The sequence below is a fragment of the Panulirus ornatus genome, chromosome 57, assembly GCF_036320965.1.
Source record: "Panulirus ornatus isolate Po-2019 chromosome 57, ASM3632096v1, whole genome shotgun sequence".
Taxonomy (NCBI): Eukaryota; Metazoa; Arthropoda; class Malacostraca; order Decapoda; family Palinuridae; genus Panulirus; species Panulirus ornatus.
The window spans coordinates 19,239,013-19,266,512 of NC_092280.1; the positions used below are offsets into that span (position 1 = coordinate 19,239,013).

The 27,500-nt window shown below is 50.4% G+C and overlaps 1 protein-coding gene across 4 annotated transcripts in view; it reads right to left on the reverse strand.

Annotated features, from left to right (window-relative positions):
* The window catches only part of LOC139766220 (prolactin-releasing peptide receptor-like), a 90,982-nt gene that overhangs the window by 21,009 nt on the left and 42,473 nt on the right, over positions 1-27,500 (reverse strand). For all 4 annotated transcript variants that reach the window (XM_071694537.1, XM_071694535.1, XM_071694536.1 and 1 more), the window contains 4 exons: positions 17,974-18,087; positions 15,871-16,017; positions 12,377-12,590; positions 9,842-10,060 (listed from right to left, as the gene is read on the reverse strand). In XM_071694537.1, coding sequence (XP_071550638.1) covers positions 9,842-10,060; positions 12,377-12,590; positions 15,871-16,017; positions 17,974-18,087 — 694 coding nt within the window. The remainder of the gene's footprint in view (positions 1-9,841; positions 10,061-12,376; positions 12,591-15,870; positions 16,018-17,973; positions 18,088-27,500) is intronic.

Consider the following 27,500-nt stretch of genomic DNA (forward strand, 5'->3'; position numbering starts at 1 on the left):
TCCCCTCGCGACCGTTAGTGACAACGAGGAGGCAATATAATGCTAAAGTTACCCACACCTTTCCCAGCCAGGGGCCTTCATGGTAGACATCGAAGTCTCAGATATTCACGACGGCTCACATAACACTATGGTCGCGTCTCTTGTGTATCTTTTTCTTTATTTCCTTTTTTCTTTTACATCAGCCACAGATCATATATAGACCAGCACCTGGCGCCCCCCCCAACCCGTCCTTGGGCTTCCGCCGACGACAGTATAAACACAATGGTTTTTCTCCCTTCGTCTGTCTCTGACTGCATCCACGATGGGTTTGCCTCTCAATTCCTCTCGTCCCCCTGCCGTACCACTTTGCTAATCCCATGTCCCTCTCCTTCTCCTTCCTCTGTGTGTGTGTGTGTCCCTCTCCCTCTCCTTCCTCTGTGTGTGTGTGTATAGTCACCGAATGCTTCTCTCTCTCTCTCTCTCTCTCTCTCTCTCTCTCTCTCTCTCTCTCTCTCTCTCTCTCTCTCTCTCTCTCTCTCGGGAGTGCCCTCCTAAACTGAAGGTTGGTGGTTGTGTCTGGGCGTCTGCATCGCTTGGGTGATTGACGGCTAAAACTCCGCCATCATCAGCGGCAGCAGCGGTGGCGTGTGGCTCACGAGGTGTGTGTGTCCCGCGGCGCCCGTCTCCCACCCCGCCTCTACCTCCAACAGATAACCAAGCGTACGACGCAACCCTCCGTTTCCCCTCACAAGTGTCAGAGCGGGTGGAGGTTCGCGCGCTCGTCTCCACGACCCAAATGGCAAACTCCGATGTAGGCGAGCTGTCCTGAACGGCGGGCGGACACACCCGTACCTAGCTAATAAGGTCGTCCCTCAATGCCCAGTCTCTTGACATGGCTCGCGCTACAACTCTCTTTTTTTGACCACCGTGCCATCACAGTCCATCACACACAGACTTACGTTTTCTCTAGCCTCATGGGTCAGCTCTTCTAGAAGCCTCGGGCCTTGACTCAGCCTCGTCGTCTTTCAACAGCCTCGGGAGCTTCCGTAGCCCCAGGTTACTGACCTGTGATTTCAGGCTTCTCGGAACCAAAAAAGGGTCGGGCCGGGCGCCTCCGATCGCCAGACGTCTCAAAAGAAGAAAGAGCCTTCGGATCTCGGACGAGTTACGGCCAGGCGCTCCTGTAGGAAAGGAGTACCCACACTTGGACCCACGTCCCCCCCTAGAGAGTCCCTGAGAAGGCTCCCTCGACCAGAACTAATGATCACTCAACCCTAAGGACTATGAGGGAGGAGTCGCTGGACCGAGGGGCTCGAACAGCCTACCCACCCACCCAAGCCCCGGACGGCTTCCAGCCTGGTCATCTGTGGGGGGGGAGCGCGGCTCGAGATCTGCTCACGGACGGAGGACATATTCCCAGAGTCGTTTCCTTTCCTCGTTCTTTCTAATGAGGAAAGCCTCCTCTGTCGCGTAGGGGGAAATTACCAGAGAACATGAAAGATTCTTATCTAAGGTACGGCTCCGGCCATGGGAGGAGGAGGAGGAGGAAGGTATGGATCCAAGGAAATCACACGGTGTTTGAGGTCCTCGCATAAGGGCATCATGTGTGATCATCATCTGGCATCAACAACTCCGATCAGCCCGATGGAAGTGGTCGCAGAGTAAATGGGGGAGCGAGACTTGTACATGACTGCACCAGTGGACACTATACAGTGGAACTCTTGGCCCCCAAAGGGGTAAACCCGTGGTCGTTTCCGACCCATCCAGGAATAATAGCCCAAGGGTCGCTGTTAGCTGTGATGTTTTGGTCTGGTAAGCTTACAGCCAGTGTAGATGGGCTTGTGTGTGTGTGTGGTACTGGGTACCAGTTAATTGGCAGGTTAGCCAGGTACCACAACCTCTTTGATGTGAGGACGATATATGGACTCTCAACATCAGTCGAGTCTGACGAATGATGATGATCATTGTGTCTGTTTGTGCTATACGGGGAGGGAGGTCTTCACTCACTGGGTCCCATCTCTTGCACTTTATGATCATCATACAACTTTGTAAACTTCTGTGTGTTCACTGCACTCACGGATCACTTATTTCATTCCATTTAGGCACCACTTTCTCTACTGAAGTACTTTTTTGTTTTTTCTACATCTTTCCAAACAAGTTTCTTAATTTCATATTCTAGCCTTTTGATTATTCTGTTGCCATCTTTCAAAGAACTGTTCACTGTTGACAACATAAAACTAGTTTAAGAAATTAAAGAATGTCATCAGTCACCTCTTACTCTTCTGTCTTCCATGATGGACCAATTCATCTCCTCTAACGTCTCACTGTGATTCACCTTTCTAAAGTCTGGTGCCATATCTATCGCCCTCCTCTAGACCTTCTCTGTCAGCCCTCTGTGTTTGTCTCATTGCTCTGGCCGGACTCAAGAAGCATATTGTAGTCTCGGTTTAATGTACAGTGTGAAGTGCCTTTTGAATATCTCCTCATATCCCTACACATCTCTGAGGGATACGTGTCTTACTGCTTCACACACACGCACACCATATCCTGCTCGTACCTTCACTCTTTTTATCTTCGTCCATTTCTTCTGGTTTGGGTAATAATGACCTTCCTTGATACGACCCCACACCTCATCTCCTCCATTAACAACCCGTCCATACGACCCCGGAACTCATCTCCCCCATTAACAACCCGTCCATACGACCCCCAGAACTCATCTCCCCCATTAACAACCCGTCCATACGACCCCCAGAACTCATCTCCCCCATTAACAACCCGTCCATACGACCCCGGAACTCATCTTCCCCCATTAACAACCCGTCCATACGACCCCGGAACTCATCTCCCTCATATTAAGAACCCGTTGTCCCTACTCAGCTTTATTACGTTGTTTTGATCATAGGGTGTCTGGCTGAGGCTGCTCTCTCTCTCTCTCTCTCTCTCTCTCTCTCTCTCTCTCTCTCTCTCTCTCTCTCTCTCTCTCTCTCTCTCTCCTCCCGGGGTCACAAGTCGAAAGAATGACGAAGGACACACGTGCCATTGTCATTACCATTTGCTGCTCGTGTTGGACGGGGGGGCGGGGCGGCCTGGGAGCTTTGCACTCCCCGGTCGCCACCCACAACCCCACCCACAACCCCGCCCACAACCCCACCCACAACCCCACCCACAACCCCACCCACAACCCCACCCACAACCCCACCCACAACACCGCCCACAACCCCACCCACAACCCCACCCACAACCCCACCCACAACCCCACCCACAACCCCACCCACAACCCCGCCCACAACCCCGCCCACAACCCCACCCACAACCCCACCCACAACCCCACCCACAACCCCACCCACAACCCCGCCCACAACCCCACCCACAACCCCGCCCATAACCCCACCCACAACCCCACCCACAACCCCACCCACAACCCCGCCCACTCTCCCAACCTCCCTCCTTCCCTCCACCCACCTACCCCCTGCCTCTCCAAATCGACTGGAACCCCCTCCCACCCTCTCGCCCCCCCTCCCGCTCTAACTCCCACGCACTATCGTAAGTTTAACTCCCACACACTATCGTAAGTTTAACTCCCACACACTATCGTAAGTTTAACTCCCACACACTATCGTAAGTTTAACTCCCACACACTATCGTAAGTTTAACTCCCACACACTATCGTAAGTTTAACTCCCACACACTATCGTAAGTTTAACTCCCACACACTATCGTAAGTTTAACTCCCACACACTATCGTAAGTTTAACTCCCACACACTATCGTAAGTTTAACTCCCACACACTATCGTAAGTTTAACTCCCACACACTATCGTAAGTTTAACTCCCACACACTATCGTAAGTTTAACTCCCACACACTATCGTAAGTTTAACTCCCACACACTATCGTAAGTTCCTCCGACCCGTGCCTGGTTACGGTGTTCCCGTCCGCCGCTCGCTCGCTCACTCACTCCCTCCCTCCCTCCCAGTCACCCGCCACGTCTGCCCTACCTCCACTGTACAAAGTGGTCGTTCGCTACATCTTCATTTTCTTTAAGACGGGTTTATTTTCTCTCTCTCTCTTTTTTTTTGCCTAAGTTCACGTTATGAGAGAGAGAGAGAGAGAGAGAGAGAGAGAGAGAGAGAGAGAGAGAGAGAGAGACAGAGAGAGAGAGAGAGAGAGAGAGAGAGAGAGAGAGAGAGAGAGACAGACAGAGAGAGAGAGAGAGAGAGAGAGAGAGAGAGAGAGAGAGAGGCTCATAGAGGGAAGGTGGGGCCCAAGTAGATGAATGTTAACTGACTGGCAGTTAAAGAGAGCCTAAAGTGGCGATGAGATTGGCGAGGTGTGGTTCATCCGAGAGAATGCGAGAGCGAGGGAGAGCCCCTCAGGGGCAGGTTGGGAGAAGGGAGAGGCACCCAGGGAGAGGTGTGGTCATCGGGGAGAGTGTGAGACGGTGGAGGTAGAGGCCCCCAGAGAGAGAGAGAGAGAGAGAGAGAGAGAGAGAGAGAGAGAGAGAGAGAGAGAGAGAGAGAGAGAGAGATTAGAGGAAGGGAGAGTAACCCGGGGAGAGGTGGGAAGGAAGTGCTCAGAGGGAGAGGTAGCAGGGAAGGAAAGGCATAAAGGGAGATTTGAGAAGGGGGAAAGAAACACGTAGGAGTGGTGGGAGAGGCAGGCACTCTGGCCGAGGAGGAGAGAGGGAGAGGGACTCAGGGAGAAGAGAGACAGTGAGGGAAAGGCTCCCAGCAAAGATGGAAGGGAGGGAGAGAGACACACCCCCCCCCCTCTCCCCCAGGGAGAAGTGAAAGGGAGGGAGAGTCCCCCAAAGGGAGGTAGGAGGGAGCGATAGGCTGCCAGGAAGAGGTAAATGGGTAGGGAGAGGCCTCCACCCTGAGGGCGGGTGGGTGGTTGGGACGACGACGTCCGCTCCTCCCTAACTTATCCTATCATCATAATTAAGTGGCAATAAAGTCTGTCACGTAATTAATTATGAGTATAATTAATGAGCTGATGACGTGAACTGGACCCTCCCCTGGTTCTTATCGCTCGGCCCAGCAGTAGGGGGAAAAATTGTATTTTAGAACTGTTGAATATGAGGTTACTCTGGTCCCACTTGGTGGGTGTGGGGCGCTCCACAGCTCCGACGTGGGTGAGGAGGTGTGTGCACGACGGAAGGAGAGTGAGTGCATGAGTATACGAGTCCTGGAGTGAGGAGAGGGGGGGAAAGGTAGAGTGGAACTGGTAAGAGTAAGAGTGAACAGAGTTGTTTAGTGCTGAAGAGAGACGATCATTCACGTAGAAAATGAAAAAGAGATTGAGCGACAGGATAGAAGAAGATTGAGGGACGCCTGTGTTGATCAGGTAGGAGAAGGGGAAGTGGCTGGCTCTGTGAACGACCAGTGCTGTGGGCTGGCTGAAGAGGAAGCTGTACGCTAGGGGAACACAGAGAAACCTCTCAGATGCCATGCAAATGTCGAGCGCATACTACAAAAAAAGATTCGCCAGAATCTATGTCAGTGGAAGAGCAGAGACTAGTCACATAGGAGGAAAGATCACCAATATACCAAACTCTGCCAAGTTTGTGTTGCTGATTTTTAGATGTGTGTGTGAAGGAGGGTTTTAAAAGAATCAAGAGCCGGAAGTGACTGGAGCGATGGGGCGATCGTGAGAAGGGTTAGAAAGAGATCTCTTCTCCCATGGATAGTCTGCTCTTTGTCGTGCTTCGAAGTACAAGGAAAAGTTTTGGTTTTCAAGACGGAGACGACACTGGCGAGCAGTGATCGGTGCTTTGCTCACGACGAACGCTCCTTAAGGACCCCGAGGAGGCGTGCCATCTGGACGTTCGTTCGGTTTTGCCCACCTGAGGCTTGGAAAGACACTGTGAGATGAGGGAGCAAGTTCTGTGGGAGGAGATGAGGGCGGAGGACTGGACGCCTTGCCCACCTGAGGTTGGGAAAGTCACTGTGAGATGAGGGAGCAAGTTCCGTGGGAGGAGATGAAGGCGGAAGACTGGACGCGGAGTAATATAAAGCAGTATGAGAGGGGAAATGAGGTATACCGAGTATGGCTTTACCAGCGGGAGAATCAGCAGCAGTAGGACGGAGGAAGAGGAAGAGGAAGAAGAGGAGGAGGAGGAGGAGGAGGAAGGGTTTGATTGCAGGGGTAACTCGAGATGCTATATGAGGTGATTACCAAGAAGAAAAAGAAGTCAAAAGATCAACACATTCTTGATTTTTTTGTTTTGTTTTTTTTGCCTTTACGAAGGTTTGCTGGCCTTTACGAAGGTTTGCTGGCCTTTACGAAGGTTTACTGGCCTTTACGAAGGTTTGCTGGCCTTTACGAAGGTTTGCTGGCCTTTACGAAGGTTTACTGGCCTTTACGAAGGTTTGCTGGCCTTTACGAAGGTTTGCTGGCCTTTACGAAGGTTTACTGGCCTTTACGAAGGTTTGCTGGCCTTTACGAAGGTTTACTGGCCTTTACGAAGGTTTACTGGCCTTTACGAAGGTTTGCTGGCCTTTACGAAGGTTTACTGGCCTTTACGAAGGTTTGCTGGCCTTTACGAAGGTTTGCTGGCCTTTACGAAGGTTTGCTGGCCTTTACGAAGGTTTGCTGGCCTTTAGGAAGGTTTACTGGCCTTTACGAAGGTTTGCTGGCCTTTACGAAGGTTTGCTGGCCTTTACGAAGGTTTGCTGGCCTTTACGAAGGTTTGCTGGCCTTTACAGAGAACATCTTCCTGCAGAGGAACTCACGTGTCGTCTCGCGGACACGCGCACCGTGGGCTGGAACCCTCACAGTCGCCCGTCGTGCAGCACGACTTGTAGCAGCTGGCCGAAGCCAAGTCTCACGTGTTCTCTGGCACGGCCAGCCCTGGCGGTATCATCTCTTTGATGACCGTAATTGCGGAGGCAAAGTGAATTCCTTCACCGATTCCACGTGAAAAAGGTTTGTTTGGGTACAGTCTTAAAAACCCCAGGGTCCACGGCTGGACCAGAGTGCCAGGGTCCACGGCTGGACCAGAGTGCCAGGGCCCACGGCTGGACCAGAGTGCCAGGGCCCACGGCTGGACCAGAGTGCCAGGGTCCACGGCTGGACCAGAGTGCCAGGGTCCACGGCTGGACCAGAGTGCCAGGGCCCACGGCTGGACCAACGTGCAGTTACCCATGACTCTCACACTTATAGAAAATCTGATACATTAATGTTCACATCTCGACTCGACTTTATATTTGCATAGGAGAAACGTCTCCTCCTACACCAGTGGATGATGGACGCTGAGGGAACGCTGGGCTACCACACACACACCAACGTCCTCCAACATACGTCAGTGTTGGAGGTACACGTGCTCCATGACGGAGGGATGTTGGTGAGATTGCTGGATTGATGGAGGAGATGAACACGTAGGAGGGAGAGATGAACATGTAGGAGGGAGTGATGAATATGCAGGAGGGAGATGAACATGTAGGAGGGAAGATTAACACGAAGGAGGGAGAGGTGAACATGTAGGAGGGAGAGATGAACACTTAGGAGGAAGAGGTGAACATGTAGGAGGGAGAGATGAACACGTAGGAGGAAGAGGTGAACATGTAGGAGGGAGAGATGAACACGTAGGAGGGAGAGATGAACACGTAGGAGGGAGAGATGAACACGTAGGAGGGAGAGATGAATATGCAGGAGGGAGATGAACATCTAGGAGGGAAGATTAACACGAAGGAGGGAGAGGTGAACATGTAGGAGGGAGAGATGAACACGTAGGAGGGAGAGATGAACACGTAAGAGGGAGAGATGAACATGTAGGAGGGAGTGATGAACACGTAGGAGGGAGAGATGAACATGTAGGAGGGAGTGATGAACATGTAGGAGGGAGAGATGAACATGTAGGAGGGAGACATGAACATGTAGGAGAGAGATGAACATGTAGGAGGGAGAGATGAACACGTAGGAGGGAGAGATGAACACGTAGGAGGGAGAGATGACCACGTAGGAGGGAGAGATGAACACATAGGAGGGAGAGATGAACACGTAAGAGGGAGAGGTGAACACGTAGGAGAGAGAGATGAGCATGTAGGAGGAAGAAGTGAACATGTAGGAGGGAGAGATGAACACATAGGAGGGAGAGATGAACATGTAGGAGGGAGAGGTGAACATGTGACCAACGTGATACAGTTTACACTAAATGATGAACACAAGTGGTTTATGTTGCTGACTTTATGGTAGTTCAGCCTTCACTGTCTAGGTACAGACCTGAACACCCCCCAGGTACCTACCTGAACACCCCCAGGTACCTACCTGAACACCCCCAGGTACCTACCTGAACACCCCCAGGTACCTACCTGAACACCCCCAGGTACCTACCTGAACACCCCAGGTACCTACCTGAACACACCCCAGGTACCTACCTGAACACCCCAGGTACCTACCTGAACACCCCAGGTACCTACCTGAACACCCCCAGGTACCTACCTGAACACCCCCAGGTACCTACCTGAACACCCAGGCACCTACCTGAACACCCCCAGGTACCTACCTGAACACCCCCAGGTACCTACCTGAACACCCCAGGTACCTACCTGAACACACCCCAGGTACCTACCTGAACACACCCCAGGTACATACCTGAACACCCCCAGGTACCTACCTGAACACCCCAGGTACCTACCTGAACACCCTAGGTACCTACCTGAACACCCCCAGGTACCTACCTGAACACACCCAGGTACCTACCTGAACACACCCAGGTACCTACCTGAACACCCCAGGTACCTACCTGAACACCCTAGGTACCTACCTGAACACACCCAGGTACCTACCTGAACACACCCCAGGTACCTACCTGAACACCCCAGGTACCTACCTGAACACCCCAGGTACCTACCTGAACACACCCCAGGTACCTACCTGAACACACCCCAGGTACCTACCTGAACACCCCCAGGTACCTACCTGAACACACCCAGGTACCTACCTGAACACACCCCAGGTACCTACCTGAACACCCTAGGTACCTACCTGAACACACCCCAGGTACCTACCTGAACACCCCAGGTACCTACCTGAACACCCCAGGTACCTACCTGAACACACCCAGGTACCTACCTGAACACACCCAGGTACCTACCTGAACACCCCAGGTACCTACCTGAACACCCCAGGTACCTACCTGAACACCCTAGGTACCTACCTGAACACCCCAGGTACCTACCTGAACACCCCAGGTACCTACCTGAACACCCTAGGTACCTACCTGAACACACCCAGGTACCTACCTGAACACACCCAGGTACCTACCTGAACACCCCCAGGTACCTACCTGAACACCCCAGGTACCTACCTGAACACACCCAGGTACCTACCTGAACACACCCAGGTACCTACCTGAACACCCCCAGGTACCTACTTGAACACCCCAGGTACCTACCTGAACACCCCCAGGTACCTACCTGAACACCCCCAGGTACCTACCTGAACACCCCCAGGTATCTACCTGAACACCCCTAGGTATCTACCTGAACACCCCAGGTACCTACCTGAACACCCCCAGGTACCTACCTGAACACCCCCAGGTATCTACCTGAACACCCCTAGGTATCTACCTGAACACCCCTAGGTATCTACCTGAACACCCCAGGTACCTACCTGAACACCCCAGGTACCTACCTGAACACCCCCAGGTACCTACCTGAACACCCCCAGGTACCTACCTGAACACCCCAGGTACCGACTTGAACACCCCAGGTACCTACTTGAACACCCCAGGTCAGAGGGTTCTCATGGCCTCTCATTAACAACAAACCACCAAACCTGATACTTTAAACCCCCTGAAGAAAGTGGCTGTCGAGCTCCACTCCCTTGTCGACAGCGGTGGCGACAACCCCCTCCACTCACCCTGAAGTTATTGCTCATGAAGCAGTAGATGAAGGGGTTCATGAAGGAGTTGGCCATGGCTATCCAGTGGCAGGTGAAGAAACTCATGTAGTAGGCGAAGCACTGCTGCCCGCGGCACTCCATGATCTCCGGCGCGAAGTAGATGAGGAATTGGAGGACCTGGAGGGGGAACCAGCTGAGCACGAAGCAAGCCATGACCGCCACCATCATGTTGATCACCTGGCAACCCCCCCACACACACACAGGCACGGTGAGGCGGGGAGGGAGGAGAGAGGAGAGGACAACACAACCAGTCACTAGCTATACGGGGTAAATATTATAGGGAAGTTCATGGTAAAGGTTATCAGTGTATTAGTGGTGGGGTCTTATGGGGGGGAGTTGGGTCATTGATTGTGAGCAGGGTTCGAGCCCTGCTTTGTGTGTGTGTGTGTGTGTGTGTGTGTGGATTCAGGCACCAAGCCACTCTCCGTTCTCTCCAATTGACATGTGTAGAGCGTCTCTCGTCCGCTGGTGTCCGTGTGGCAGGAGGTCCTTGTGTGATGGTAATGTTATGTGGCTGGTGGAGGCCAGGATGTGATGTGCTGCGTGTTGGGGCTGGTGGAGGCCAAGGGTCGAGGCGCTCCATTTTCTTCAGGCGTTTGCTTCGATCAGCCCACAGCGTGGGTGCGCACGCTGCTCACGCGCCAGTAGACCTTACTCATAATACCCTTGATCACGACGGGGCGATCCGTGAGTACGGCGGTGCGATCCGTGAGTACGACGGTGCGATCCGTGAGTACGGCGGTACGATCCGTGAGTACGACGGTGCGATCCGTGAGTACGGCGGTGCGATCCGTGAGTACGACGGTGCGATCCGTGAGTACGGCGGTGCGATCCGTGAGTACGGCGGTACGATCCGTGAGTATGGCGGTACGATCCGTGAGTACGACGGTGCGATCCGTGAGTACGGCGGTACGATCCGTGAGTACGACGGTGCGATCCGTGAGTACGGCGGTGCGATCCGTGAACGCACGTTACGATCTTGAGTACGGCGGTACGATCCGTGAGCACAAAGTTACGACCCGTGAGTACGGCTGTGCGATTTTGGGGTAGGATGGCCTTGCCTTCGACCTGCCCCTAAGACTTTTTGTCCAGAGGCCAGGCCAATAAACCCAAGGGTCTTACCGTCGTGCCCAAGGGTCGCACCGTCGTGCCCAAGGGTCGTAGCGTCGTGCTCAAGGGTCGCACCGTCGTGCCCAAGGGACGTAGCGTCGTGCCCAAGGGCCGCACCGTCGTGCCCAAGGGTCGCACCGTCGTGCCCAAGGGACGTAGCGTCGTGCCCAAGGGCCGCACCGTCGTGCCCAAGGGCTGTAACCTCGTGTTCCAAAGGGGATTTGATGCTGGTCAACTGTGCAGGGCAGGTGAGGATGAGGCTCGCTGGCCACAACGAGGTGGTGGACCAGGTAGCCACGGAGATGAAGGAAGGGGCACTCAGTCAGTGGCCACTCGAGGTCCAGAGGAAGGTTACAAACACGGCTCTCCTGGTCAGACAACACGGAAGAGGATGATCTCCGTACCCGGAGATAGAGGAGGAGGGTCGCCACTCACGGCGCTGGAGGAGACTTGACAAAGGGATTGCCGGATTCCCGGGACGCTAGGGGAAAAAAAGAAAAAAAACGGGGTCTCTGTCAACTATGTCTCTCCTGGAGAGCCAGTTACACCCGTGTCTCAAGTGGAGTGTGGAGGATTTGTGGCGAGTCTGCGACAGAGCTGGGTGTGTGATGACCTGCTGGTGTGGTGTGGTGTGAGAGAGAGAAGGGTGTGTGATGACCTGCTGGTGTGGTGTGGTGTGAGAGTGGGTGTGTGATGACCTGCTGGTGAGGTGTGGTATGAGAGAGAGATGGGTGTGTGATGACCTGCTGGTGAGGTGTGGTATGAGAGAGAGATGGGTGTGTGATGACCTGCTGGTGAGGTGTGGTGTGAGAGAGAGATGGGTGTGTGATGACCTGCTGGTGTGGTGTGGTGTGGTGTGAGAGAGAGATGGGAGTGTGATGGCCTGCTGGTGTGGTGTAGTGTGAGAGATGGGTGTGTGATGATCTGCTTCCCCTGGCGACATGTGGACGAACCAGACAACGAGAGAACATTGAGAGTAAACAGAGGAGATGCCTGATGATGGTGGGTCGTGGGTGGACAGAGAGAGAGTATACAACATTCTCAGTGGTACCTGGTGCCGGTGCCGCCCTGTGTCAAGGGACTGTGGTGGTGGTGGCTGGTGTGGTGTGGTGTGGTGAGGTGGGGGGGAAAGCAGCGTCGCATGAATGCGGTGTGGCACACCTGTGGTGCAGGAAAGCCCTGAGGGGGGCCGCCCCGCAGCCTGGACGACAGGATCTGAGCCACACGCTCTGAATGGCACCGCCTGATTGGCACAGTATGAATGGTGGCCTCCCTGAGTGGCACAGTTCTGATGGCCTCAGTCCTGCAGTATATGAGTCGTGAGAGCTAAGCATGAGGGTGGTGGCAGCGCCAGGGGCGCCTCCCGGGGGGTGCCTTACTTACCTTGACCTTGGCGTGGAAGTGCTGCTGGTCCCTGGAGGGCTCGGCGTTGCCCGGGATCCTGTAGGAGCACATCATGCCCACGATGGAGAGGTAGGTGTAGCCCAGACCCAGGACGGGCAGGGCGAAGGTCAGCACGAACAGCGCCACCGTGTACGTCTTCTCGTACAGCTCGTTCTGCGTCGTGGGCCAGTTCTCCTTGCACTCGTAGTACCACCTGCGGCAGGAGGGAGGACGCACGCACGCCCGAGCGGCGGTTAGTGGCGGGCGGGTGGGGTGGGCTAGAAGATGGGGTTGAGGGTGCTGGAGGGGAGGAGGAGGAGCAGCGGGAGGTGTCGAAATGGAGGGTAAGGTAGTGGACACATGGGGCCACATAGGCCACATGTGAAGGTTTGGTCACACCACCATTACAGTCAGGGACTGATCTGGTTGCAGTTCGGGTGGTACACTGTAAGTAGTGTGGACATAACGTTGGTGTGTGTCATTGTAGTGTTGGTGATGGTGATGAGAGAGAGAGAGGGACTCAGAGCTGGAAATGAGTTAAGTCGCAAAAGTTTTGTGTCCAACCAACGAATTTTCAAACGTGAAGGACGGGGTAGTGATACGTGGGACAGTCACTGATACATGGGGCAACCACTGATACATGGGACAGTTGTTGATACATGGAGCAGTTGCTGATACATGGGGCAGCCACTGATACATGGGATAACTGCTGATACACGGGGCAGGTGCTGATACATGGGGCAGGTGCTGATACATGGGGCAGGTGCTGATACATGGGGCAGCCACTGATACATGGGATAACTGCTGATACACGGGGCAGGTGCTGATACATGGGGCAGGTGTTGATACATGGGGCAATTGTTGATACATGGAACAGTAAATACATGTGGCAGGTGCTGATACATGGGATTATTGCTGATACATGGGGCAGCCACTGATACATGGGGCAGGTGCTAATACATGGGGCAAGTGTTGATACATGGGACAATTGTTGATACATGGGGCAGCCACTGATACATGGAACAATAAATACATATGGCAGGTGCTGATACATGGAGGTGCTGATACATGGGATAATTGCTGATACATGGGGCCGCCACTAATACATGGCATAACTGCTGATACATGGGGCATGTGCTGATACGTGGGGTAGGTACTGATACATGGGACAGTTGCTGGTATATGGGACATTTGCTGATACATGGGGCAGGTACTGATACATGGGACAGTTGCTGATACATGGGGCAGGTACTGATACATGGGACGTTTGCTGATGCATGGGGCAAGTACTGATACATGGGACAATTGCTGATACATGGGGCAGGTGCTGATACATGGAGCAGTTGCTGATACATGGGGCAGGTACTGATACATGAGGCAGGTGCTGATACATGGGGCAGGTCCTGATACATGAGGCAGGTGCTGATACAAGGAATATTCGCTGATACATGGAGCAGGTACTGATACATGGAGCAGGTGCTGATACATGGGGCAGTTGCTGATACATGGGTCAGGTAATGATACATGGGGCAGGTGCTGATGCATGGGATAGGCGCTAATACATGGGGCAGGTACTGATACATGGGGCAGGTGCTGATGCATGGGATAGGCGCTGATACATGGGACAGGTACTGATACATGGGGCAGGTACTGATACATAGGACAGGTACTGATACATGGGGCATGTACTGATACATGGGGGCAGGTGCTGATATATGGGGCAGGTACTGATAAATGGGGGCAGGTGCTGATATATGGGGCAGGTACTGATACATGGGGCAGGTGCTGATAAGTGAGACAGTCAGTGAGTCTTTCCAGACATGTAAACATCCAAACATGAAATTTTCGTCATTTTTATCTTTTTTTTTTTTTTTTTTTTTTGCATTTTGATTTCAAGGGGAAGAAATGGTAAGCTTAAAACATCTTTATTTAGGAAACCTATAAATACAAGACTTTGCAGTATTATTATTTAATTCATGTTCCCATCAGACAAAAAAGTGACTTTAATGCAAATATTTTTCATATCTGACAATATAATTTATTTTTCATATGACTTTTTTTTTATAATAGTTTATATTTAGCGTATCTTTTTTATGAAAACATTGAGCGGTGTCTACATAACATATAAAAACCTGCCAACCTTAGTTGTGATTTACTGAAGGAAGTTAAACTCGTCAACTGTTATGGTTATATGCGTGATATAACATTCAATTTGAGGTTCACAAAAATATTACAAAGATTTTCATCCTCAAACTTATTTTAGCTCGATGTTTGTTAATAGTTTGTCCATAACTCGTTCTACAAACATAAAGAAAAGGTGTTCTCTGTGTTCTGACACCAGTGACTATAAATGATTCGAAGTCTCAAATCATCATTATACTACTGCGGACCCCAGACTCGAACCCAGACCTTTCTCATGCAGCCTGGGTTCGACTCTCGGGCGCGCAGTGGTCACATTCCAGATGAATCAACCTGTACACACTCCACGTTTTGCACTGTATGATCAGAGGCGTTCATGGGGGTAGGTGCTGGACGCACCAGCTTTGATGCAGGGGGTCCTGATCAAAGCGAGGAGGGAGGGAGGGATCGTGACGAGTGAACACGGGTCAAAGATCAGGCTGCTTCAGAGGCCGCTGGAGATCACTAGAGTAGCAGTTGAGCGTCCGGTAATTCGAGTGGAGTTTGCAATACTAATTCCTAAACGGACTAATGATGTTAAGTGACAGCCAATGGGAACTGCATTTGTACTAACTGAAACACGGTTGTGGGAGTGGCGACTCAGACCCTACACAATTAGATATTCTTCAGTAACTGTCTTGATCAGCGACACAAAGAACTCAAGGGTTTTATATCGTGTCCATCTGGTCAGTGAGAGTCTCGTTACAGTCTTTTGGAATGCTTTCTGCATAACGATGATGTGAACTTGTTTTATTGCTCTATGTTGACGTGGTTTACTTTACGTAGACGTGACATGGTGTAATGTTTTCAGTAAGGGGGTTTGTTATGTTTTGGCAAGAGCAGATTGTGATGGCGAGATGAGCGTAGGTCGAAGTGTTACGGTTGAGATTGCTGTGGCACTTGCTTGTATCTTCCTCGCTGTTTCCCGCGTGAGCGGGGTAGCGTCAGAAACCCTTGAGAGAGTCTTGATCGCTGTTTCCCGCGTGAGCGAGGTAGCGTCAGGAAGACTTGAGAGAGTCTCGAAAGCGAAAATATTCGCTTAGCTCCTTCCTTTATTCACTTATTTATTTATCTATTTATCCATCTATCTATTCATTTATTCATTTTTTAAGTAGTAATACAGGATGGGAGAGTTTCCAGTCTCCTCACTCCTCCCGCTCTTCACGGCATCGCACGACATCCAGGAGGTTACGTACGTACGTACGTGAGCTGTATTCTATATCCTGGTGTGGTCTGGAGGGAGGGAGGGTATCGGAGGGGTGGCGGAGGTAAGAGAGCAGCAGTAAGGTAGTGAGGCAGGCAGCGGCAGTACTCACTCTCCGTCCCAGTCGTAGCGCTCGGAGTCGGAGACGACCAGCGGCACGATGGATATGACGACGGAGAAGACCCAGATGCCGCCGATGACGAGCCTGGCCCGCGACTTGGTCCACCGGGAGTTGAGCGGGTGGATGAGGGCCTTGTACCTGTGGCGGGCAGAGTGTACCGTCACGCTGAGGGAGGGAGGGACGGAGGGTGTGGCGGGCAGGGTGTACCGTCACGCTGAGGGAGGGAGGGACGGAGGGTGTGGCGGGCAGGGTGTACCGTCACGCTGAGGGAGGGAAGGAGGGAGGGTGTGGCGGGCAGGGTGTACCGTCACGCTGAGGGAGGGAGAGAGGGTGTGGCGGGCAGGGTGTACCGTCACGCTGAGGGAGGGAGGGAGGGAGGGTGTGGCGGGCAGAGTGTACCGTCACGCTGAGGGAGGGAGGGACGGAGGGTGTGGCGGGCAGGGTGTACCGTCACGCTGAGGGAGGGAGGGAGGGTGTGGCGGGCAGGGTGTACCGTCACGCTGAGGGAGGGAAGGAGGGAGGGTGTGGCGGGCAGGGTGTACCGTCACGCTGAGGGAGGGAGAGAGGGTGTGGCGGGCAGGGTGTACCGTCACGCTGAGGGAGGGAGAGAGGGTGTGGCGGGCAGGGTGTACCGTCACGCTGAGGGAGGGAGGGAGGGAGGGTGTGGCGGGCAGGGTGTACCGTCACGCTGAGGGAGGGAGGGAGGGAGGGTGTGGCGGGCAGAGTGTACCGTCACGCTGAGGGAGGGAGAGAGGGTGTGGCGGGCAGGGTGTACCGTCACGCTGAGGGAGGGAGGGAGGGAGGGTGTGGCGGGCAGGGTGTACCGTCACGCTGAGGGAGGGAGGGCCGTCATAGTGAGGGAGGGAGTGGAGACGACGGCCGTCAGGGTGAGGGAGGGAGGGAGGGAGTGGAGACCACGGCCGTCGAACCCAAGGCTGGCACTGACCTTCTCAGGTACACGCACGCACGCACGCACGCACACACACACACACACAAACACACACACACGCACGCACGCACGCACGCACGCACGCACGCACGCACGCACGCACGCACGCACGCACACACACACACACACACACACACACACACACACACACACACACACACACACACACACACACACACGAGGGCAAATGATAAAATAAAACTGTAAATCATAACAAATTCAAACTCCTGTGTGCGTTGTTATTATACAGGAGGAGGAGCAAGGTGGTGGGGGGATGTTCACGTCATCCAGAATTAGTTGACCAACACCATCGTCTTGTGTCTGAAGTCAGCGTCCCGTGACCTGACCTGTCGTGACCTCCCCATCACGAAGGTCTTCCCGCCCATCTCCACCTGACATGGGCGTGTGTGTCCCCCGCCCGCCCGCCCGGCTGGTACAACCTGGCCCGACTGACCCTGGCTGGTGTGGCTGGCATGACGGACAGAGAGTCGACGTACGAGGCTAATCATGATAACGATCGAGAAGAAGACGAGGAATGATAACCAGGGAGGGAGGGGAATGATAACCAGGGAGGGAGGGATGGAGGGGAATGATAATCAGGGAGGAAGGGAGGGAGGGGAATGATAACCAGGGAGGGAGGGAGGGACGAGAGGAATGATAACCAGGGAGCGAGGGAGGGAGAGGAATGATAACCAGGGAGGGAGGAAGGGAGGGAGAGGAATGATAACCAGGGAGGGAGGGAGGGAGAGGAATGATAACCAGTGAGGGAGGGAGGGAGAGGAATGATAACCAGGGAGGGAGGGAGGGAGGGAGGAGAGGAATGATAACCAGGGAGGGAGGGAGGGACGAGAGGAATGATAACCAGGGAGGGAGGGAGGGACGAGAGGAATGATAACCAGGGAGGGAGGGATGGAGGGGAATGATAACCATGGAGGGAGGGAGGGAGGGGAATGATAATCAGGGAGGGATGGAGGGAGGGGAATGATAACCAGGGAGGGATGGAGGGAGGGGGATGATAACCAGGGAGGGATGGAGGGAGGGGAATGATAACCAGGGAGGGAGGGAGGGAGGGGAATGATAACCAGGGAGGGAGGGAGGGAGGGGAATGATAACCAGTGAGTGAGGGAGGGAGGAGAGGAGCTCACCTGTCGACCCCGATGGCCACCAGAGTGTAGACGCTGCAGGTGACGGAGACGTGCTGCATGAAGGCCACGATCCTGCAGAACTCTGGCTCGAACACCCACCGGTGGAACATGAAGCTGCCACGGAGGGAGGGAGAGAAGGGCACGATTAGTAGACCTGGGAGAGAGAGAGAGAGAGAGAGAGAGAGAGAGAGAGAGAGAGAGAGAGAGAGAGAGCATAGTAGACCTGGAAGAGAGAGAGAGAGAGAGAGAGAGAGAGAGAGAGAGAGAGAGAGAGAGAGCATAGTAGACCTGGAAGAGAGAGAGAGAGAGAGAGAGAGAGAGAGAGAGAGAGAGAGAGAGAGAGAGAGAGAGAGGATTAACACATTAGGAGAGATTGGTTATTGGATTAGCGAAGCAGGAGTTGTAAAAGGAGTGGGAGATTAAGGATTAAGCTCCCCCAAGTTAGGGCCCCGGGGTCTTGTTTACCCAGTCAGGCTGAAAGAGGCGAGGATGAACAGCTGAGTTGGCTGTGGGCCAGCTGTTGTTGTTGCTACCCCGTCCGGGGGTTCGAACCTGGGCCCCACGCTTGGCTTGCAGGCATCGAACCCGGCAGTGAGAGAAGTGAAGGAATGAGGGTTTGAAGGAAGATTGTGTTCAGTGTAGCGAAGATGGCAGTGTGAGAAGAGCGGGGAGCGACACACACACACACACACACACACACACACACACACACACACACACACACGCACTGCACGGTGTGTGTGATGGTAGGTCACGTGTCTAAAGCTCAGGGTGTAGCCTTGTGTCGCTGTGCGTCACTCACTGTGATGCTGGAATTAAAGAAAAATATCATAGGGTAGGTTTTTCTTAGATACAGCACAGAGGCACGGTCCTTATGCACGGCGGTACGACCCATGAGTACGGTCCTTTATGCACGGCGGTACGACCTTCGAGTACGAACGATCCCTCAGTATGATGCCGTGCCTTTGAACCCACAGAGAAGGGAGCCAAGTGAGGATTTCCCCTCCTAGGCTCAGTCCTCTGTTCTTAACGCTACCTCGCTAACGCAGGAAATGACGAATATGTATGATATATATATATATATATATATATATATATATATATATATATATATATATATATATATATATATATATATCATACATATTCGTCATTTCCTGCGTTAGCGAGGTAGCGTTAAGGTTCGATCCTGGCTGTTGGAGGTTTGTATGATATATATATATATATATATATATATATATATATATATATATATATATATATATATATATATATATATATATATATATCTTTGGGCGTTTGTGTTAAACTTGATTTTCTTTACAAACGAGAATCTATTGTGACCGTCTCGGTCGCCAGATGGCTCTATTCTCCGTCCACAACACTGAGGGCCTGGAGGCCAGACTGTGCCTGAACTATACAACAGGCCAGTAACACCCTAAGCCAGGGGGTGTCACGTGACCCTTAAGCCTCTTGGAGGACTTGTCCCTCGAACGTGTTCACCGCTTAAGGTGCACCCTTGACTCCCCGAGTCTCATGTTGAGGTCCTCCTCGGACTTTGCTCTCTCTCTCTCTCTCTCTCTCTCTCTCTCTCTCTCTCTCTCTCTCTCTCTCTCTCTCTCTCTCTCTCTCTCTCTCTCTCTCTCTCTAAGCTGACGGAGAGAGAGGAAGGCCATCAAACGTCTCACAAGCTGGTATGTTACCAGGCGAACAAAGACGAGAGAAATATTAGGGAGGGGGTTTTCCCCCCCTTTCAATATCCTTTGAGGGGGAGGGGGAAAGTTGACCCGCGTTCAGTGAGGTGCCGTCCGGAGGGGAGGGAGGGAAAAAAGGAAAAGACAATGGGAAGTATTGAGGGATATTTTTTTTTCTTTTTTTTTTTTGAGAAAGTGGGAGACCTGTCTTTTGAAATGAGGCCGAGGGTCAAGAGTTATTGGGAAAGACATGAGCCATGTGTTTGTGAGAGGTCAGGAAAGGTCAGGAGACCTACGTTCAGCGTGTCCTGCCATCTCCGCTGACCTCCTCTGGGCCTGGTCATCTCGAGGGGGAGACAAGGTCACCTCGGGTCCAATATCCCATTCTTCTGATCCCGATGAAAGGTCGCTTTGTGGGGCGATCTGAGCTGACCTGTAATTGATATGATTAAGCGTAGAGGGAAGGGAAGGAGGAGGGGAGGGAGGGAGGGTGGGCTTAGGAGGGTGCTTGACACACACACGACAGGAGGAGAGAGAGAGAGAGAGAGAGAGAGAGAGAGAGAGAGAGAGAGAGAGAGAGAGAGAGAGAGAGAGAGAGAGAGAACTAAAGAGGGAGGAAAGAGGACCATTTGTCTACCGTTTTCCTTGACACCAGATAGCGTCCTTCGAGAGCTGTGTTGTGCTGTATTAACTGCTTGCCACAGGGACAGCGTGGCCTGCCTCACAGCATTCACGGCCGGGTACAGCGCCAGGGCGGCCAGGTCCACAGTAAACATGGACCTGGTATAAGGCAAACATAGGCAGATAACGTAGCAAGCATGGCCAGGTATACAGAGCAAACATAAGCAGATTATACAGAGCAAGCATGGCCAGGTATACAGAGCAAGCCTGGCCAGGTATACAGAGCAAGCATGGCTAGGTATACAGAGCAAGCATGGCCAGGTATACAGAGCAAGCATGGCTAGGTATACAGAGCAAGCCTGGCCGGGTATACAGAGCAAGCATGGCTAGGTATACAGAGCAAGCATGGCCAGGTATACAGAGCAAGCCTGGCCGGGTATACAGAGCAAGCATGTGTGGGTATACAGAGCAAGGATGGCCAGGTATACAGAGCAAGCATGGATGGGTATACAGATGGCTCAGTTCTGATGGTGAAAATACGAACGCCTCAAAGATGGTTCAGTTCTGATAGTGAAGATACGAACGCCTCAAAAATGGTTCAGTTCTGATAGTGAAGATATGAACGCCTCAAAGATGGTTCAGTTCTGATAGTGAAGATATGAACGCCTCAAAGATGGTTCAGTTCTGATAGTGAAGATATGAACGCCTCAAACATGGTTCAGTTCTGATAGTGAAGATATGAACGCCTCAAAAATGGTTCAGTTCTGATAGTGAAGATATGAACGCCTCAAAGATGGTTCAGTTCTGATAGTGAAGATATGAACGCCTCAAACATGGTTCAGTTCTGATAGTGAAGATACGAACGCCTCAAAAATGGTTCAGTTCTGATAGTGAAGATATGAACGCCTCAAAGATGGTTCAGTTCTGATAGTGAAGATATGAACGCCTCAAACATGGTTCAGTTCTGATAGTGAAGATATGAACGCCTCAAACATGGTTCAGTTCTGATAGTGAAGATATGAACGCCTCAAAGATGATTCAGTTCTGATAGTGAAGATATGAACGCCTCAAACATGGTTCAGTTCTGATAGTGAAGATATGAACGCCTCAAAGATGATTCAGTTCTGATAGTGAAGATATGAACGCCTCAAACATGGTTCAGTTCTGATAGTGAAGATATGAACGCCTCAAAGATGATTCAGTTCTGATAGTGAAGATACGAACGCCTCAAACATGGTTCAGTTCTGATAGTGAAGATATGAACGCCTCAAAGATGGTTCAGTTCTGATAGTGAAGATATGAACGCCTCAAAGATGGTTCAGTTCTGATAGTGAGGTATTTCAGTCGTGCAGAAAAAGAGTGTGAGATTTCACGTTCTCGTGACGATAGTGAGTCGTGGGGACACAAGGTCTTATTGTGTATGTAGTAATGTGTATCAGTGCATCACTGAGCACATTAGAGTCACAGGGTCTAATACACCATCAGTATGGGATCTTACATTTACTCAGAGCAATCTATATGATACACTAATTGGGGGTGGAAAACGATGAGGTGAAAGGAACGAAGGGGAACTTATAGAATAGATAAAGTCGTGAAATCCAAACAAATCCAAAGAAATGTCTTTTAGAAAATAAGTTGGAAGTCATATACAAATCCATCTGTTTTTCTAAGTATTTCTCACACACATTCTTTAAAGTAAACACCTGATCCACACATCCTCTACCACTTCTGAAACCACACTGCTCTTCCCCACCCTAATGCTCTGCTCCTCCCCAGTCTGATACTCTGTACATTCCATCACCCTCTCAATAACTACCCCTCTTATACAAGTTACCTGACTCAACAAACTTAAACCTTTGTAGTTTGGACACTCACCTTTATCCCCTTGGAGTTTGCACAATGTCTCTTGTACATGTATTCCGTCAATCCTCAAGCACCTCAAAATGATCCATACATACATCAAAAATCCTTACCAACCAATCAACAACACAGTCGTTTTCCCCTTTCTTAATGAATTCAACCGCAATACCAACCACTCCAGCCCCCTTGCCAGTTTTCATAATACGTAAGGCTTTCACCACCTTAGCTCTCTTCACCAAACCATTCTCCATCACTTTCCATACAACCTCAACCCAAACACCCTACATCAGCCACTTTATTATCGAACATATTTAACAGTCCTTCAAAATGCTCTCTCCATCTCTTCACTTCGTCACTACTTGTTATCACTTCCCCTCCTTCTCCCCTCACCGATGTTCCCATTTCTTCCCTTGTCTTTCGCACATTATTAACCTCCTTCCATAGCATCTTATTCTCCCTAAATTTTTCTGATACTTGCTCACCCCAACTCCCATTTCCCTCTTTTTCAACCCCTGCACCTTCCTCTTGACCTCCTGCCGCTTGCTTTTATACATCTCCCAATCACTTGCACTCTTTCTCTGCAAGTACCACCCAAACATATCCCTTTCATCTTTCAGTAGCAACTTCGCTTCTTCATCTCACCACTCACCACCCTTTCTAATCTGCCCACCTCCCGTCTTTCCCATTTCACACGCATCTCTCGCACAAGCCATCATTGCTTCACTAAATACCTCCCATTCTTCACCCACTCCCCTCACTTAATTTCCTCTCACCTTTTGGCACTCTACGCTCTGTGTCTCCTGGTATTTCTTCACACGAATATATATATATATATATATATATATATATATATATATATATATATATATATATATATATATATATATATATATCCTTACTATTTTTTCCCCCATGTCACTCCCGCTCCTATGAACGAAATTTCATCTCCTTGTGTGTGTATGTGTGTGTTTACATCTTCTCATCACGTATGTGTCTCTTTACATCTCTTACAGCTACCCTTCCCTTGCTACCGACATTCCTTCCACAGGGAGAGTCATCAGACAGATGGCGGATCTGATCTGGGAGGAAATCCAATTAAGTCGTTGATAAAGAAATTCCTCGGAGAAAAAGAAATGCTTTGAAGACCTTCCCTCCCTCTCTCTGATCAGAGCGACTTAACACTGTTTTGACGGTGGGGGTGGAGGAGGATATGTCAGGTCGTCGGCTCTCGTGACACGAACGGATCATCTTTGTCTCACGGATTCTTTATTTTTTCTCACTGAGGAAATAAGAATTCATATGCTTCTCTTTGCCTTCACAGAGACAGTTATCCTCTCCCGAACCTTTTCAACTCGAGGCAAAAAAAACAACAACGATGGGTGATGTTTCTGCAAGAGAGCTATAGATGATTCGTCTAGTTCGTTTCTTCAGCAAAGGATGTGGTGTTTAATGCCATTTGTTTCATCAGCAACAGAAGATGTGGTGTTTAATGCCATTTGTTTCATCAGCAACAGAAGATGTGGTGTTTAATGCCATTTGTTTCATCAGCAACAGAAGATGTGGTGTTTAATGCCATTTGTTTCATCAGCAACAGAAGATGTGGTGTTTAATGCCATTTGTTTCATCAGCAACAGAAGATGTGGTGTTTAATGCCATTTGTTTCATCAGCAACAGAAGATGTGGGGTTTAATGCCATTTGTTTCATCAGCAACAGATGTGGGGTTTAATGCCATTTTTATCATCAGCAACAGAAGATGTGGTGTTTAATGCCATTTGTTTCATCAGCAACAGAAGATGTGGGGTTTAATGCCATTTTTATCATCAGCAACAGAAGATGTGGGGTTTAATGCCATTTGTTTCATCAGCAACAGAAGATGTGGTGTTTAATGCCATTTTTATCATCAGCAACAGAAGATGTGGTGTTTAATGCCATTTTTATCATCAGCAACAGAAGATGTGGTGTTTAATGCCATTTGTTTCATCAGCAACAGAAGATGTGGGGTTTAATGCCATTTGTTTCATCAGCAACAGAAGATGTGGGGTTTAATGCCATTTGTTTCATCAGCAACAGAAGATGTGGGGTTTAATGCCATTTTTATCATCAGCAACAGAAGATGTGGTGTTTAATGCCATTTGTTTCATCAGCAACAGAAGATGTGGGGTTTAATGCCATTTGTTTCATCAGCAACAGAAGATGTGGGGTTTAATGCCATTTTTATCATCAGCAACAGAAGATGTGGTGTTTAATGCCATTTGTTTCATCAGCAACAGAAGATGTGGTGTTTAATGCCATTTGTTTCATCAGCAACAGAAGATGTGGTGTTTAATGCCATTTGTTTCATCAGCAACAGAAGATGTGGGGTTTAATGCCATTTGTTTCATCAGCAACAGAAGATGTGGGGTTTAATGCCATTTTTATCATCAGCAACAGAAGATGTGGTGTTTAATGCCATTTGTTTCATCAGCAACAGAAGATGTGGTGTTTAATGCCATTTGTTTCATCAGCGTCGAGATGGGTTTTGGGAGGATATAAACTCTGGTATCAAGGCTTTGCTTCACCTCCATAAGCTGGGGGTGAGGAGCCATCGTCCACACTGACATCCCTGACGTCACCTGGGATACTGCCGGGCGGGATGGTTTAGTTAGTTAGTTTCGTTTTACAGGAGAAATCACTCGCTTGGTTCACTCCGCCTGACAACGGGTTCGAACAGGCGTATCATAGGAGTACATTACTGTCTCACTCCGGTTCGAGCCGGCGTTTCATACATTGTGAATACATTACTGCCTCACTCTGGTTCGACCCAGCGTTTCATACATTGTGAGCACATTACATTCTTACTCCGGTTCGACCCAGCGTTTCATATGAGTACATTACTGTCTCACTCTGGTTCGACCCAGCGTTTCATATGAGTACATTACTGTCTCACTCTGGTTCGACCCAGCGTTTCATACATTGTGAGCACATTACATTCTTACTCTGGTTCGACCCAGCGCTTCATACATTGTGAATACATTACTGTCTCACTCCGGTTCGACCCAGCGTTTCATACATTGAATACATTACTGTCTCACTCCGGTTCGACCCGGCGTTTCACACATTGTGAATACATTACTGTCTCACTCCGGTTCGACCCGGCGTTTCATACATTGTGAATACATTACTGTCTCACTCCGGTTCGAGCCGGCGTTTCGTACATTGTGAATACATTACTGCCTCACTCTGGTTCGACCCGACGTTTCATACATTGTGAATACATTACTGTCTCACTCCGGTTCGACCCGGCGTTTCATACATTGTGAATACATTACTGCCTCACTCTGGTTCGACCCAGCGTTTCATACATTGTGAATACATTACTGTCTCACTCCGGTTCGACCCGGCGTTTCATACATTGTGAATACATTACTGTCTTACTCCGGTTCGAGCCGACGTTTCACACATTACGTATACTGGTGTTGCTCCTCCCTCCCACAAACCACGACAAAGGAGGGATGATTGGATCGCCTCACTCACCCACCCTTAGGGCGTCGTGTCAATTTCCTCCACGTTGCTGCGTGTGACACGCCGCCTCTGTGTGTGTGTGTGGGTGTGTGGGGGGTGTCTTGTAAGGCACAAGGACGCTTGTAGCTCCAGGAGGTAAGAGAGCACATCACCGGAAATCATGGTGTGTGAGAGAGAGAGAGAGAGAGAGAGAGAGAGAGAGAGAGAGAGAGAGAGAGAGAGAGAGAGAACGTGAAGGCAAAAGATTAAAAAAAAAAAGAAAGGTTTTACACAATTTAACCCCAAAAAGAACCATTTTACAGACCCTAGGTTTTTTTTCGTTTTTTTTTTTAAACCCCCTTTGTGGAGTCCTGGGTAAAACTCACGTCACTATATTCCAGTCAACTGTTTTTATCAGCTGTTTCAATACACGTTCACATCACCCAGGATCAAAGGCTGTCTTGTGTGTGTGTGTGTGTGTGTGTGTGTGTGTGCGCGCGCGTATAAGTCCCTTCCCTTGACCCTTACGTGTCTTCTCAATGTATCATATCTTTGGCAGTTGTCTTCGCCCACCTTCACAGCTGAGAGAGACATCTCTCACCCACCTACACAGCTGAGAGAGACACATCTCTCACCCACCAGGAGCTCCTGCATCAACATTCTCTCTCTCTCTCTCTCTCTCTCTCTCTCTCTCTCTCTCTCTCTCTCTCTCTCTCTCTCTCTCTCTCTCTCTCTCTCTCTGGCGCCTGCCAACGATGGCCAGTGATGTTGAGCGTCATTGTGATGTCTCCTCTGGGGTGGGGTCAATTGATGGCTGAGGCAGGCGTCGTGTTGTGTGTTATGAACCCATTTTATTTTCTTTTTTCATCGTCCTCCTGTTCGACCTGATTAGCATTTTGTCCTTTCCTTGCGGCTCTGCCCCCTCTCTCCCCTAATTAACATCGTCAGTCTCCCACGTACCCGGGTTTTTCCTCTCTTTTTTTATATTTTTTTTCTTCTCTTCAATGCGAAAAATACGAAAAATAGAATCCGGTCATTTTCCAGAAACGTGATAAAGTAATTATCTACAACCTCGTCCATTTCTTCTTTTTTCCTTCATATTTAATTTTTTTTAACACATTTTCTTCTTTTTCCTCTCATATTTTGAAAATGTTTTTTCTTTTTTAGATATGTATAATATTTGTTCTATGTTCATTTTTGAACGTGGGATTGATTGTCAAGTGTATCTGCGTAAGTCATAGGCTTAACATAATTAATTATGGTTTGGGCACATGGAGAGAATGAGTGAGGAAAGATTGACCAAGAGGATATATGTGTCGGAGGTGGAGGGAACGAGGAGAAGTGGGAGACCAAATTGGAGGTGGAAAGATCGAGTGAAAAAGATTTTGTGTGATCGGGGCCTGAACATGCAGGAGGGTGAAAGGTGGGCAAGGAATAGAGTGAATTGGATCGATGTGGTATACCGGAGTCGACGTGCTGTCAATGGATTGAATCAGGGCATGTGAAGCGTCTGGGGTAAACCATGGAAACTTCTGTGGGGCCTAGGTGTGGAAAGGGAGCTGTGGTTTCGGGCATTATTGCATGACAGCTAGAGACTGAGTGTGAACGAATGGGGCCTTTGTTGTCTTTTCCTAGCGCTACCTCGCACACATGAGGGGGGAGGGGGATGTTATTCCATGTGTGGCGAGGTGGCGATGGGAATGAATAAAGGCAGACAGTGTGAATTGTGTGCATGTGTGTATATGTATGTGTCTGTGAGTGTATATATATGTGTACATTGAGATGTGTGGGTATGTATATTTGCGTGTGTGGACGTGTATGTATATACATGTGTATGGGGGTGGGTTGGGCCATTTCTTTCGTCTGTTTCC